At 34.4% G+C, this 16,497-nt stretch overlaps 1 protein-coding gene across 1 annotated transcript in view; it reads left to right on the forward strand.

The window, feature by feature from the left end:
- Positions 1–16,497, forward strand: part of LOC148952876 (uncharacterized) — a 182,181-nt gene that overhangs the window by 153,099 nt on the left and 12,585 nt on the right. The window contains exons 14-17 of the mRNA XM_089087456.1: positions 1,481–1,589; positions 6,139–6,415; positions 8,817–8,895; positions 13,341–13,530. Coding sequence (XP_088943582.1) covers positions 1,481–1,589; positions 6,139–6,415; positions 8,817–8,895; positions 13,341–13,530 — 655 coding nt within the window. The remainder of the gene's footprint in view (positions 1–1,480; positions 1,590–6,138; positions 6,416–8,816; positions 8,896–13,340; positions 13,531–16,497) is intronic.

Raw genomic sequence — 16,497 nt, forward strand, 5'->3', positions numbered from 1 at the left:
AACAGGAAAGAAAAATGTAAAAATTTTAAATAACTGAAAACCAAACTCCTAGTAGTACTTTCCAGCCCCTTCCTCAAGAATCTTCCTTCTGAGACTCATTGTGCCCCGTCTCACCTTTTCTGCCTCAGTGCCACTAGGCTGGTAAATGTAACATTTTATTCTACATAGAAAAAAAATTGTTGGAATGGGAAGGACGCTATTGACCCCCCCCCCCCCGGCCCCCCAGGTAAGTATAGTACAGGTAAGTATAGTAAGTGTAATTTTATGAAATATGAAGGAAAATAGTTTAGTTAAATGAAGTTTTAAAATAAATGTCGTAATATTTTTGTGCAATAAGAAGGGAGGTATCACCCCGCAGCACCCTTATTCAGGCTTGGTATAAATGTAGGAAGATGAGAGATATACCCCTAACTCTTCCCCCTGAACTCTTTCTATATTAATCTGAAAGACCACGGAGAGTTAGGCAATCTGTGGATTGAAATGCGGTTTTTAGGCATCCCCCCCCCTGACCATCCTTCATAGTAGCTCATGCATGATTACAAATTACTAAACACAATTTCATGGAAAATCAAATCAACTTTGTTAAATCAAACAATAAGACAAATCTCCAGATTAAGTATTTATCTTGTATGCAAGACGTGACTTCTCAGGCATGAGTACCCTACAGTGCAGCATTATTTCCTCTGCAACTTGGAAGCTCAAAATTAAGTTTCCTTTGTACTTTTAAAACAGTTAGTTACCCTTAGAATTTTCAATCGATAGCGAATTGGTAGCTTTTGGGACTAGATTTTAGTTTGGGGCCACAAACAGCAGAAAATGCCACGTTTCCACGGCACAGCCTTTTTGGTCATTTAAAAAGGACCTTAGAACTTTTATTTTCCGTTCGAATGAGCACTCTCCGTACCTTAGAAGACCATTGGCTCAATACAATCACCCCTGAAAAAAAAAAACGAACACTTATCTGTCATCTTCCTTCTGGCAAAAAAATCTGAAATTCCGAATCTCTGTGTGGAGCTTTGCACCTCTACAGTATGGTTCACTGAAATGGTAAATCTAATGGTGTGATTTTCATTAAGACCTCTTCCTTATTGGGGATGCCCCCCCCCCCTTTTAAAAAATCAGGTCAATTTTCACAGACTCATAGATTTTGATAGAGAATACAAAACTGAATAAATTTTATATATTTGGGATCAGCATAAAAAATCTCTTAATGAATTTATTGTTATCAAAATTGTCTATTGGTCCGAATTTTATCGTTTGGGCTCCTATTGGTCCGAATTGCTTCTGGCTTCAATAGCTTGTCATTACAAACTATTGAATTCTTAATTTTTTCAAATTCACCAAAAAAACAGATATATGTATACATAGGTTATAACATATCAAATAAGTAAAAATAAGTAAAACGTGTTAAAATGAATATTTATAAAAACATTCAAATGGTTATTAGAAAACAAGCAAGTTATACTGCTTGATTTTACAGACACATTGAAATGAGGTATGAGCTAGGAAGTGGAGCTGTTGTCATGAGGTCACTAAGTTTGGTTACTCTCGGCGAATGGCACCGAATATCTGCTCGAAGATACCGCCAGGTAAAGAACAAATATTTTAATCTATTAAGCTAACTTAGGAGCTTTGCTGTAAAAAGTAACAAGTCACGATGTTCACAGAAAAACTGACCCCTAAAAATTTGAGGCAAAAAAACTTGGATTTTATAATTATCAGACGTAACATTATGCCCAACGCTGGTTCAAAGCAAGGATATCCAGATTTGTTCAGATCCACACTCCTCTGAAGTCTAATAGCATGACCCTGTAGATCCTGTTGAAAAGGCTTTGCAGAAATATTGCTTCGTATATTTATATTGTAAGATAATTACAAGACATTTATGTGCTAAATAATACCAAAGTACTTACATATAAGGTAATTAAATAAAGGCTAAGTCATATACATACAAATTTCAGAAAACAAATCTAGGAAATATTTCCCCGCATTCCAAGAGGCGTACCTCTAGTTGAAGAAGCCTAATCTGCTTTTCATGGGATTTTGTGCATGTTTAAGGATGTTTAGGAAATTATTTGTTATCTTTTAAGTTAATTATTTCTTATTCTGGGGTACTATTAACTATCAAACTAAAAATTGTAGAAAGAGCCTACCAGGCATTCACCAGAAAATTGTTCGTTTTTTCATAGGTGAATTTTTTATTTTTGTGAATGAAGAAGGTTTTCCAGTAGAGTCTATAATATAGCCAAGTAAGTAAATTACTTATGGGAAGGGGAGTGGAAGGATCCCCTTTCCTTTTAAATTGATATGTGATACAAATCGCTTACCACTCCATGTGCCTTAATTCTGCATCAAGTCGGAGTTTTGATAGCTTGACTTTAAGCTGTTTTCTACTGTAGGTTGCTTATTGTGAAATGAATTTGGCTCCTCCATGACTTTTGTAGCCTACACCAATGTATAAGACAGGCCAAATTGAAGACTAAATTTAGAATATGTATAGAACAGGCCAAATTCACAACTAAAATTAGAATATTGAATCTTTTCAAAAAAAACATGTGGTATATAATTTTCTTGTCTACAGGCACGTGTATTATATCGTCTTGTATACGAAGATACAGTTTATGGCTAAGAATTCCATTTTATTTTAATACTAGCTTTTTTTTAATAGTAAAAGGCAATAGATATAACAATATGCTTTCAAATGAGTACTTAAACATCTCTGTATGATTTTTCAGTGCCTCACTAGCGGCGATGGTTAAAAAGGAGAATTAAAAAAGGAGACACGTTCTTGCTTTCATGCAAAAAGGGGCTTCTTGTCATTCAAGATGATGTACTGCTATTCCTCTAAACGGGGGTTTCGGCAATATTGATTCCAATGGTACAGTTTTCATTTCGACCCGACGCTATTTGTGCGGGCCTGAGGCAAGGCCGTATCAAAGCCAGATGATTATGGGGTTTGAACCCCCCGCCCCCCCCAAAAAAAAAAAAAATGTCTGACTCGTAAAAACGTAACAAAAATACATATAAATATAATTTCGGTATGTTTAAGAAAAAATTCCAAAATCTCCCCCCCAACAACAACAATCCTTGATATGCCTTTGGACTAGCCTTTTTTTCAAAATCCCTATAAAATGATTTTCGGAATAAACTCTTACCATTAAGATTGACCGAAATGGCGCTTACTATTCCTGAACTAAACTCAAATGGTGATACTTTCTCGCTGAACAATTTCTTTTTCAAAACGCGTTTTTAAATTGTCGGTTATTGTAGGTTAGAATTCTTTACTAGGTGTCAGCAGATACTGCAACTATTGTACAAGCACAGAAAAAAATAGCATAACATGGTCTAAGAGAACACGAGGGATTTTTGTTCTGTAATTCTGTGGCAGAAATTGATCATTAATTTGATTGGTTTATTTTTTTGTGCGTTTATCGTCACCTTTTTTTTAGTCAATCTTACTGTTATTTGAGCTTATATATGAAACGGAATCCAAATAATCCAGTATTTTTTTTAACTATTGTTGTATTTTTGCATAAAAAAAATGGGTATTTTGTTTTTATTGTTTTTTTTGTTTCTGTGATGTTTTAAGCTGGTAAAACGAATCTAAACCTGTGTGGTTTTTTAGCAACATTTTAAGCAAGTGAAGATAAAAATGAAACGTTTTTGAGTCACATAATTTTTACAAGAAAGCTTTCTTTTGCTCTGTACAGTCATCATTTTAGTACTGTATGACCGAGGAAATATAATTTTACTTGCTGTTCAGAGAGCTTAAAAAAAGCTTGGATTAAAATTACTTCCTCGAATTCTTTGTTTTCTTAATGTCTTGAATCCATAGAGAATGCAGCAAAAAAAATCAATCGTATAATTTTTAGTTGTCAATTTGGCCATTTCTGAGCATTCATGTAAATAAAAAAAAAAAAAAATCATGGAGAGTACAAAATCATGTTAAAATAAATAGTCTGAAGTGGGATAAATTATCAAAACTCCAACTTGGGATAGTATCATGAAAAGTAGAAATCTATTTACAGTAAACATCCTAAAGGGGGATCAAAACTCTGACTTGAGTTAGAACTAAGACAAATTGAGTGGTAGGCAATACTACCTATTATTCAGAGAGCGTAAACGAAAGGTTGGATAAAATTCTCTTTCTTAATGTTTTCTTAGATATATGAGAACTGAAGATTATAGGAGAATATATCATACATGTTCAATGGCCTTGAGAAGAAGGGGGGGAACATCTCCAATGTCCAAGACATCTTCCGAACATCAAATGCTTATGCATAGAGTTAGTTTAAAGAATCATTTAATTAGTAGCTATTAATTTAACTTGAATTCTGGGTTGGAGGCTCCTCATTTTATTTATTTTTATTTGGTTATTTGAGATTAATTGGGTGTTTAGTTTTTTTTACCATGTGGAGAGTTGAAGGGCCATCTTTTTTTCCCGGTATTTGGAGATAGTGTTATGTATTTATTGTTGAGTGTATAACCCACACACGAGTTCACCTCACTGTGGGTCACTAATTGGATAGTTTGTGAACTTTTTTCTTATTGATTATTAAAGAACTTGAAACTGAACTAGATTAGAGCTACCCTAATATTGTCTATATGCTACTAAATGAAATAATAGTAACTTAACTATACATATAGAATAAAATATGTATAAAACATAATACTTTGAATCATAGCTACTTATGCAGTATATCTTACACACCGCTATAGACTGTATAGAGGAAAACTAAAGAAAACCTGTCAAACGGGTATTTGCAATGGATAAATGAATCGCAATGCGTGGTTTCTCTTTGCTTTTACAATATTCAAACTATTTTCTGGAGGTTTAGGGAGGGAAAGTACCTAGGTTAGGTTACGTAATTAATATATGCTATGCTTTACCCTCCACCCCCTAATGTGCAAATATATAGCCCAAATTTGTTTCTAAACTATTATATTTTCATCCTGCTTTATTTTATTGCATTAGCATTAACCAAACTTGACCTCTCTCGTGTGTAATATATAATGCATAAGTACCGAATAATATTACATTTAAAAAAGATGGAAGCATTGCTGAAGAATATACGTAAATATTCTATCCTCTCTGACAAACTGATTCAGTACTGTCTTAATTCATTATATTTCTTGATCCATGCAAAAAATTGATTTTCCTCGATGTTCAAGCCAGGGAACTGTATGTTTCCCGTATAGAGTTTTCGGGCCCGACAGTTCCAATGGTGTACTTTTTATTTCGATTTGACGTCATTTATGAGGGGCTTAAGGCTATTTTCCGAAATTCACATAAATTTATTTTCTAAAAAAAATCACTATTAAGACTTATTTACGTAATAGCTACCGCTCCTGAATCCGCTAGAAATGGCAACTTTTTCTCACTTGTCAGTTTTTTAAAACACGTTTGTACTTTTTGGTTACTATGGGCTGTGGTTCGTCATATACCAGGTTTCAGCTATCGCTGCAACCACGATATTTATATTTAATGCATGACTGATGATGTAATTGAGTTTGTAGTACAAAATAGTAATGTTTTTATTCTGTAATCAGATATAGTACTTTTTTGAACTGAACTCATTTTCTTCCGATTCCATAGAACCGCGTGAATATGTACCTTTTAAATTTTCACTAATACCATTATCAATATGAACTTCTTTATAAAAAAAAAGAAAAAGAAAGTTCTCTCCAAGTCTAACCACTATTTGACAATAATGTTTAGTAAAATAATAGTAAAATCTTAAAAAAAAAACAGTTTTTATGTTTAAGATGGGTGCATGTCAGGAACTAGCCAAAAGCATCACAAAAAATGTTCTTTAGTGAATTTTGAAAATTAAGTTTTTGGGATAGAGGATATTCTCTGAGTAGATTTTTTCTATTGAGTCAAATAATTAATCATTTTCTTTTTTCTTCAAAAAAACTCCAAACTGAATTTTAAAGAGCGTGCAGCATATGTAGGCAATTTTGAACACATTTAGATAGTAGGGGAATGCTAAGGAAGAAAGACAGTAGAAACCTAAGCTTTCATTCCCCTTTCCTCCTGACCTGTTGACTCACCAGAAGTGAATTCCCATGTGCCTAATTATTTAGTCCACATTAAATCTTGGTATCTGTACCCTGCCATACGTGAATTGTTTTTAGGATGGGATGTTGCAAATAGATGATGAACCAGAAATGTATGCCAGATCGCCTGGGTACTTGAAGTCTCTCGACACAAATGGCCAAATTGTGATAGGTCGACTACCAGGAATAGTGAATAGCCAAGTACGAGAAAATGCTGGAACGGGAGCGAGTTTTGTTGGCTGCCTGAGAAAAGTGCGGATTGATAAGAAAAATGTCGATCTTTTAAAACCGAGTAAGACCACATTAACAACCATGGTACAGAAATGCAACTGCAGAACCCCAAAATGTATTTCAGGTGAGTTCTTATTCCAGCTCATATTTCAGTTTTTTGCAATCTTTTTGTGAATTTGGTTAATTTTCATTTTCATTTGTTTCTTTTTTATTTAGAAATCAGTTATACAAAAATCATTTAAATTTACTTTTCTGGATCAGTTTCAACCCCTAAAGGAAATTAAGCGATAGTTAGTTTTCAAAGTTGGTATAAACCACGTCCGGGTATATGCATAATGTTTCTCAGCTCTTATGGCACAAGATGGCAGTTGTCTCTAACCCTTGCTGATCCAGAGGAATTTGTGATCAGGATTTATTCTTTCCTAATAAATCTATTTAAAAGGCAATTATTATTTTTTTTGAATTGTACAGATCCTATTGCCAGAAATTAGTCAATCCCTCAGTAGGTTACGTCGAATACTTTATGTTATTCGAAAAGCTTTATGAGGAGATAAGAGATTTGTGGCCAAAATAGGTTGATAGGACCTTGTTTTTACGACAAAACTAGAGTCTACCCAAGACTCAGTCACGTAACAAGTTTTATAATGGATTAAAAATTTAAAAAGTGAACAGCCCACTTTCCAAGGCTTTGTCTACCCTTGGGAAAGCCAAAACGTAAATAATTTTCCTTGCTAGTGGAAGGTTTTCTGAAAGAATTGAAACAGAATTTTCTGCAAAGACCTCCAAATTCCATTTGGGTCTTGCCAATCTTACATTTCACTGTGTGAAGCACTGTTTAGAATCATTTTGAAAAACGCCGCTTATATCTTGAATCTACGAAATGTAGATCTACGACTAAAGCAATTTATTGTGCCTGATGTGATCGACAGGGCAGAAACAATACCTGTCCATTCAACTATCTTGCATATAAGCCAAGTTTTTCAAACGCAACATCCCGTTGAGTTTAAAACATTGGTTAGGATTATTGCATTATTAACAGAAGGATGTATACCTTTACTGTAAAAATTTCGTTGTCCACTTGGATTGTTCAGTAAACGCTCAGATGGCTTAAGCTTACCTTCCAAACACTTTCTTGATTAATGATTATTGATCTACTGATTTAGTTGGCACGACGACTTTATTTCTCTCGGCACTAATATCACAAATGCAATTACTTCAATAACAATGAATAAAGAAAAACCAAAGCATCTATTAAATTTTCCATTATTTTGTTTTACTTTAGGAGTTATGAGGAAAACGTTCAATTATACAAAATTATACATCCATCTGTGATTCAGTAGAATGGCTCTCCTTCGTCTCACCTAAGATACATGTATTTTGTAGACTAGGGTAAATTTTATTTTAAGTTTGATAGATTTTTCTCACTTACTCCTGAGGTAAGTTGATTTTGAATGCGAAGGTATTAAGGAGACTGAACAATCATATTACAATAAATGTTAACGTCATTTGAAGATGACTGTGCATAGCAAGCACTGCAAAGGAAACAGTTATCACCAATAATATAATTGAAATGCGGCGATGCAGTAACCTCTTTTAGAATTTTGGGTGACATCTGTCCTGAAAATACCCCGTTTCAGGTTTTCAGGAGAAGAGAAGTACCTCAAGAAGCTGAATATAAAAATCAAGCTACAATATTTTCAAGAGCCAAAAGCTTGGAACTTATGGTGTCAAACACAGCATTTGTTGGACCACCACGTGTATCTTGGACAGTACAGAAATATATTGAAAGCATTTTTAGAAAAAATGGAAACAAATGCGAAGTTTGTTTTGTCCACTAACAATACGATTTATAGTTCGACCAAGCGACTAGTTCATCACCTTTTGGAGCTCTTAGGAAACATGAAATATTCTTATTGACTTAGGTTTTTTGTCATCCAAACACACTGCTGCCACTGCCGAAACACTGCTGTTGCGTTAACCTCTTCCAGAATTTCTGGTAAATTTTTGGTTTTGGTTCCTTATTAGCTGAAATCCTCATTGTATTACCATTGTAAAAAACCAAGTGAAATACCATTGTAAGAAACTAAGAAGTTTGTCCTAACACATGTTAGAACACTTCACCACCAAACTGGTAGTCGATTGAGTTGAACTAAAATGCACCAGTTTTACAAGCATGGTGTGCATAAAAGATCTCAGAGACGACAAACACAAAGAGACGACACACACAAAGAGACGACACACACACAGAGACGACACACACACAAAGACGACAAACACATAGAGACGACACACACACAGAGACGACAAACACAAAGAGACGACACACACACAGAGACGACACACACACACAGAGACGTCGAGTTAAAGGTTGTATCAACTATTTAGACTCAGCTTGGCATTTGATTCATTGCAGTTAGTAGCCGACATAATTGATGAAATCAGTTTCATCTTTCTAAAATTATATTCTATTATATTCTATTATATATGTATTATTCTATTATATATATTATTCTATTTTGTTTTAGGTGAAGAAAACGAAAATGTTGACTACGTTCGCCTAGATGGAAATAATGCTTATAAATATCTGAGAAAAACTCAGTCAAGGTGGGTATCACATTCTAAGTATTAATTCTTCACAAGACTTTTGGAAAACAAAGGAAAATGCTATCTTTGAGAAATCATGAGTGGATCTTTATTCCCCTATCTATCAAAAGAGGACATTGGTATTTTTTTTCTGAAGACGATGTTCATGAATCCAAGTTAATTTTTAGTTTTCTTGGGGCGATAGTATCAAATTCGTCATAGGTCATCAAAATAAGACTTATTAGAAAAGTAGTTTAAAGCTCTAATTCTCTTTTTCAGAAACAAAAAAAAATAATTACATTACTGTCAAGGGCTAGTTTTCTTCCTCTTTTGCCGTCATACAATAATATTTTAGAATTACAGAATTTTTCGTAGAAACATCGGAACAGCTATCTTTATAAATAAGGATGAGACCAAACTGCGTTTCCAGAATACAAATAATTTTACATTATGTTTGCATTATAATTTCGTTTCTTTTTTTAGTTTTAAAGGTTAAGTATTTTATTGTAAATCTTATTTTATATTTATCTGCGCTTTGCTGATGTTAGCCCTTATGTATAGAGCCGAGATATTCGAACGTATTACAATGTTCAATCAATTGTTAATGCCAATGAGCTTGTTTCAAAAATACCTTCTAGGGTAGCTGCCAGAATAAGGAACTTATAAGCTTTTATAAGAGCTCTGAATAAACGACAAAAACTAAAAACCAACTCCTAATTTTTCAGAAATCTTAGAAAACCATTTAACTTCTCCCGTTTTTTGCCAAAGATAAAGATAATCAGATTGGATGAAATTTACATCTTAGAAAGTGTAAATTTTGTTTTTTTGACTGAACAGAGCAGAATTATCTTTTTTAAAATTTAGAAAAAGGCAGTCCCTAAAAAATACTCTAGTGTACCTGCTTGGAAAACATCGAAAATCATCTCAAAAGAAGTGTCATTGAATAATTTGACACCTTTGGAAGTTTTCTGTTGTCCTAACTGTCTTGATTAAAATCTTTGAGGACACAGTATGTACGTACATTGATTAGGCAGCCCTTTGCTTAACAATTAGTTAGAGATTATAATTTTCCTTTGCTTTAAACTAGCATATCGTTATGTTTTGGAACTGTTGACAGATCTAAGATCCCCTATTAATTTTTACCCTTTGCTTCGGAAGCTCCCTGTGGTCCTGGGAAAATTTTCCAATGAACCCTTTGTCCTTGAAACTGTCAGCCGACGCCGAGACTCGCAAAATAACATTTTTGGTATCGAACAGCCTTAAAAATACTCCCCATTTTTTTTCTGAATGAATTGCCTTGTTTCGTGTTTGTTTTTCAGTCTTGGTTGAACTTCATTTCACTGATGATGCTAGGACTGTCGATGGCCTTAAGTTATAAAGCCAAAATATTCATTTGAAAAAATTACCGTCTTAAATAATTCTTGTTGTTTCACCTTTTTATATTTGTGCTCTCTATATAGGCTCTCAGTTTCAAAGACTAGGCTGCCTCGCAATGGATTATGCGGACCTAAAGATGTATTCAGTTCGCAAAAAACCTCCATTGTTAACAGCTCAGTGCTGCCTGGGTAGTTCATATTGACGGTAGTATAGTAGTGCAGTAACGCACGAGTTCTTATGGGGGGTTTCAGTAGATATTTTTCAACGGGGCCTTAAAATTTAAGGTCTAAACTTAAAAAACTCTTTTTGGCATGCTGACCAATAGTCTGTATTGCAAAGGTACCAGTCTCTTGATGCGATGCCTTCAGTCGAGAGTGCAATACGTGGCTGGGGGCAACTCATATGAAGCTTTCTGTGTTTTCCCACAAATTTCTCCAGGTACCCATTTAAAGCCGGGTCGGCTGAGCTAACATGGTCACACATTTGACCCCCCTTCCTAACTCAAATAACCATCAACACCAGGACTCGCACCCCTGACCTCAGGATTTCAAGTCCGGAGCGCTAACCGCTCAGCTAGAACGGCTCAATTTAAGGTCTACATTTTCAAAATTTCCATAGGAAGTCTTCCAGCTAAGAATGCGGTGTAAGAGTGATTAACCTCTAATTTTACTTTTAATGGGATATAATGACACAAGAAGGTGCAGATTCGGTGACAGCTCATTTTTTATTACTAAAACAGTAAGTTTTAGTGTAAAATTGTAGTTTTGAAATATCAAAACATTGTGAAAAAAAAGTATAAGGCGAGATATAGCCTCTTTCGTATCTGGAAAACCACTTTTTTATAGCGTAAAGCAAATACACATAAAGGGAACTTCTTCTTCATATACCATACTTAAAGTTAAACTTAAGCTTGCAAATTAGGGGGTTGAAGGGCCAACTCATGTTTAGGATAGTCCTGAATATTGTCTTGGCAATAGACATTTGTATAGATTAGTATTACCTTAAAAGCCCTATAGGAATACAGAAATATTCTTCACAATTGAAAGCAACAACAACATTAAATCTTAAATTAGCATGAATTGCGTTGTATGTGGTGGAGCCACATCCCCATCAGTTCCCTTATTTTTTCAGTAAGTTTGATTTTCTTTTTGTGAATGAATCCCCTATCACTAGAACAATTTGATGAAAAAAGTGTTTGCTGACTTGAACTCTTTTCAAGGGTAATCAATAATTCAAACACTTTCGATTGCCAATTTTTATATTTGTTAAATTCCCAAATAGTTTCGGCGAAGCACTAATCAACTTTTACCGTCAAGTGCGGGTAGTTTAGGCAGTAGCAGTCTTCATTAAATTTTGGGATATTTTCTGCAAGGCCGTATCCCGGGGGGGGGGAGTTACCCGGTTTGAACCCCCCCCCCCCCCTGAAATTTTTGACCGAGTGGAAAATTAGTCGAAAATTGGTAAAACCTTACTAAAAATTAGTAAAATTAGTTGAAAACCGAGTCAAAAATTAGTACGACTGATATTCCGGTGGTTCGACTGATATTCCGTAAGCTTAGAAACAAATTTATCTGCATCAAGATGATCCGGCAGCTCTGTGATTGTTTTGGCGTGGTTTTCTTTTAATAACATCTTAAATAAACTGTTTTAAGTATGCATAAATAAAAACAATAGAAAATATCAGGAAAAGTTCGAAGTTCCTTTTAAGTTTCGAAGAAAATCTTTGTTCTGGATAATGCACATGAGTTGGAGGCTTTAGTCTCTCCCGCCTTTTTCAGAAACGATTCTATCTCTGTTTTTTTTCAGATCTTGTTATAAAAAGTTTTTAACTTTGTTTTATGTCCTTGCTTGAGCAACGTAGGTTACGACAAGACAAGATTTTTTTTTGTTGGGTGGGGTATAATTCTCTAAAAAGAGATTTATTGCTTGTGGATCTTCATGCATATTTATGGGTTTCATAAGTTTTCATTTAGATGGTCGTTTGGAATTGAAATGGTCGTAAAAAACACAGGTCACACTGCTTGTGACTCAGTGTTAATGGCTTCATATTATGAAACCAGTCTATTCCAAAAGTCTGAAACAACTTTTACTAAATAAATTATATTCAACTTTTTCTGATCATGCTGTTAAGCTGAATTCGGGAGTCTAACCCAAGGGGCTGCCGAATTTTAAAAACCAGATTCACCAGGTGGTGTGTCTCAAGTGTGGCCAAAGTGTTCAATAAACTGGCGTAACTATTTCAAGCGTCACTTGAATTATTCAACGCATGGTGAAATTGTTCCAAACGCGGCAAAACTGTGTAGTACACATGGTACTCATAACCGCATATTCACGGGTTGTTTAGGGGGTTTAAGCTCCCCCCCCCTAAATATGTGTCTGAATCGTAAACCGTAACAAACATACATATAAACAAGTTTTGATACGTTTTTAAAAGTTTTCTTTGTACCCCCCCCCCCCCAAAAAAAAAAAATACCCTTCCCCAAACAAAATTCCTGGACACGACCTTGGTGGTATATACTGGGTTGCAGAAAGCGGGTAATCTCTTGGTCCAACCTTTACTATCAGTTAATTATTGGGGTTTTTGATGTATTTACCTGGAAGTTATCGTAACATAAAAATTAATGAAAAATACAAAATTTCGGCGCTATCATATCAATTGAAAATCTCGTGAGTAAAATGTGAAAGTATTTTTTTTACCTTAATTTCTTATCAGGCTCATTATAGAGCCGTAGTTTTTATTTTTTCGGTAGTTTTTTTTTTACTGCAATTTTTACAGTTTCTCTTGTTTGTCTTTCCTTGTTTGTTTGAATTTTCTGCTACTCCACTGTTTTTTTTTCGTAATTTTGTACAGTAGGCTAACAAATATTAATACCATCAATTATTGCATTCAAACTTACATCCCGTTCTTATTTTTACTACTTTATGTTTTACTTAACATTTTGTGATTTTTCTTAGATTTCTTGTTTCGATTTTAGAAATGCGCAGTCTAACATTTAGTGTTACTATCATTCTTTTCTTTTCTGTTTTTTTTGCAACCATTATTGGTACTATTCTCTATTTTTGTGTAATTTATTATTTTGTTTTTACAGAGACCCGAAATGGAACCACATTTCCTTCAAATTGAAAACACAATCATACAATGGTCTTGTCCTATGGGTGGGGGATATTTCTTATGCAAAAATAAAGGATGAGTTTATATCAGTAGCCATCATTAATGGAAAATTGGAGGTGAGATACAGATTGGGAAAAAGAAGTAGAGAAATGGTTCTTCGGTCGAAGGTAAGTTTAATCAATAATCCCTTATGATTTACAATTTAAAGTTTATGATTTTGTCTGTTACTTTTCTGCAATCTTACAGTTTTAATGTTTCGATGCAAGGCCAGAATTTTGTTGTAAGCCGATTTAGCTTATCCATCTATAGAATTCTACACATTTTTTAAATCATTTTTTTTGTCCAGATTAAAAGCTTTGAAAAATTATTTTTTCTTTTTTGTTTAATAAGTTTGCATTATCCTTTAAGAAATAGTCAATTCAATAACAAAATATTAGCTTGGTAATGGGATGGATGTGAGACTAATTAATTCACTGGTATAATCCTTTCAGTGCAAGCTACAGCTCTAGACTGGTCGCAAATATAAAAAAGTGAAGCAAAGGATATATTTTGGAATATTCTACCTTTATTACAAAATATAGGTAAAATGCATGGTGTAGAATAACCTATAATGAATTTTTTTTTAATTTCTTTTAATTGTTTATTTTTATTTTAGGGGACGGATTTACCATAACAGATTAAGATAAAAACAAAAAAAATAAATATATGAAATTAGTGGCAACTTCAGAAGGGTTGCCTTACGATGGAAATGCACAGAGGTGCAGGCTCGGACTAAGAAGCACAGGCAATTAATTCCTGTGGACTTAGTCTGGTACTGAGACTACTGACATCTTTAGCACATGAAACCAGTTCTGTAACGTGCTTCTACTAGGTGCACGTTACAAGTTCTTACCGTCTATTGATATTTTCAAGAGAAATTGCCTACGGATTTTTCTAGGTAGCCGGCTGATTGAACGTATTTCAAACTGTAGGCTGTACGAAAACTGTGGTTCAATGCCGCTTTCGAGGGCTTTAATGAGAGAATAGTTGAAATGACTAGGGCACGTTCTGAAGATGAAGGATGACATATTGCCAAAGATTGTCCTTTTCGGCCAACTGTCTAGGGCTAAACAGAACACATGTAGTCTGCGGTTGGGGTGGGAGGTTGTCATAAAGAAAGATTTAAAGGAAATATGAAGTTCCTGGTAGGGTGTAAAAAGGGAGGCTTTGAATAAATTGGGATGAAGGAGGAGCGTGTGTAGCTGTGTTGGTTTCAGGCCTCTTGGTGCTGCGGTAAGTTGTTGTTAGTGGTAGTAGTAGTAGTAGAAGCACCATTAAGGGGCATATTTTTGTTTAATTTAATTTATGTAATTCAAAGAGCCGACCTCCAAGTCAGAACCAAGTACATTTAAAATTGACAGAAATCCTTATATCAAATAAGCAAGTAATAATTTAAGCAAAGAAAGTTGTAAAAAAGTCATCTAACCCAATTCACAAAAAGTACTGGGTATCATGCCAATATAGAAGAAGTATCTACTAATATTATAGGCCATAGCTTCAGCTGTGACAAGGGGGCATGAGGGTCACTCGTTTGCAAAATTCTCAAAATCCGAATTTTAAGCTCGACATAATTTGGGGAGGGGGCAGTGGCCTACTAAGTGACAACAGTACTAATGTAGCCACGTTTAATCTTCGAGATTTTCAAGAACTGCAAGTTTGGATGCTGGCAGGTAATGGAACCTTGTATCTCAAAGCACCAGCTCTCCGCCGAGTTGTTGCTTTGTTTGAGGCTCTGAGTGGATCAATTGTGGGTATTTCATAAATCCTGCTTTTTATATTCATTTTTCAAAGGTTTTACAGGGAGGACCAGAGCTTATTTCAAGGAGCACAGGGGAAAAATGAAGTGTTAGAAATTAAATTATTTTCTTGTAAAACCTCTAACCTTAAGAAACTTGGTTGTTCAAGACGGAAGACCATAACTGTGTCTCAAATTTTGATAAAGATACTTCAAACTAAAGCAACATGAAATACATTTTGTTTCTCCAGTTTTAGGATGGGGTATGATTTTGGATTCTATTTTCTCGACACTGAATAGTCTTTTATCGTCATTATGGTAATGATATTGTCCGTGGTTCATAAATTAATGTAAGGTTATATCTATTCAAAGCTTTTTCATAAGAAAACATATCATGTTCTGATAGGTACTTTTCTGACGCGAAGATCCCACATGAAATAGCACCTCCTATATATTAATAACATGGGCTTAAAGCGGTATCGTAAAAATAATGTTTCCATTAGTGCTTATATTTAATCCATTTGTCCCATCCCTTAAATTTACTAGGGCACAGCTGAAAATATTATAGTTAAGACGATCTACATGTTTTCTGATCCTTTTCTCTCACTCTTTGTAACAGATAATACAAAAAAAGAGTAAAAAATATGTTAACACGTCTACGACAAAATCATATTTTAATTTTGAAAGTTAATAAAGTCACTCTGGTTTTACCTCATCAAAAAGGATGATAAAAATGAAGATTGTGTCAACTGATGAAGACAAGAGCTTCCAAGAACGCTGAATAATTTTGACAACTTCGAAAAGTTCAACGGTGTAAAGGAATTCTAAGAGGAAAGAGTAGCAAATACAACAATGAGAAGGTAAAGAGAGCAACACGAAGGAAAATATAACAATAAGCTAATCACTATGCGCTGCATCTTGAGTTTAGTCGATGCGACTCAATTAACGCTTGCTTTTCCTACCAGTACAAGTAAATACAGAAAGATAATAACATATTATGTTTTAGAGGTAATTACTTGGCAAGAAAAAAAAAACAAAAAAAAACTGTCATCCTAATCCAGCAAATGAGACAAATGTGCACTTGAACGAGGTTTTTACCTTACTCATCTATCCACCCACCTAGGACAAAACAGTATAACCGAACCTTCAACTAAATAGAAATGTCCAAATCCATGCAAAGTCGTCATCAATAAATGTAAGTCGTTGTAAATTTATAAGCAAAAGCACCTTAAATCTAGCGAAATATTTCCAAGTAGAACCTTCTATTATGGCTCATCAGAAGAAATACCACCTGCCTTAACAGGTTTCGAGGCTGTACTTTCTTTACCCGTAACAGTGGAGCCTCTACCATAAGATCTGT

This window comes from Artemia sp. Qi Xiang Cuo, chromosome 4, assembly GCF_049724085.1.
Source record: "Artemia sp. Qi Xiang Cuo chromosome 4, ASM4972408v1, whole genome shotgun sequence".
NCBI lineage: Eukaryota > Metazoa > Arthropoda > Branchiopoda > Anostraca > Artemiidae > Artemia > Artemia sp. Qi Xiang Cuo.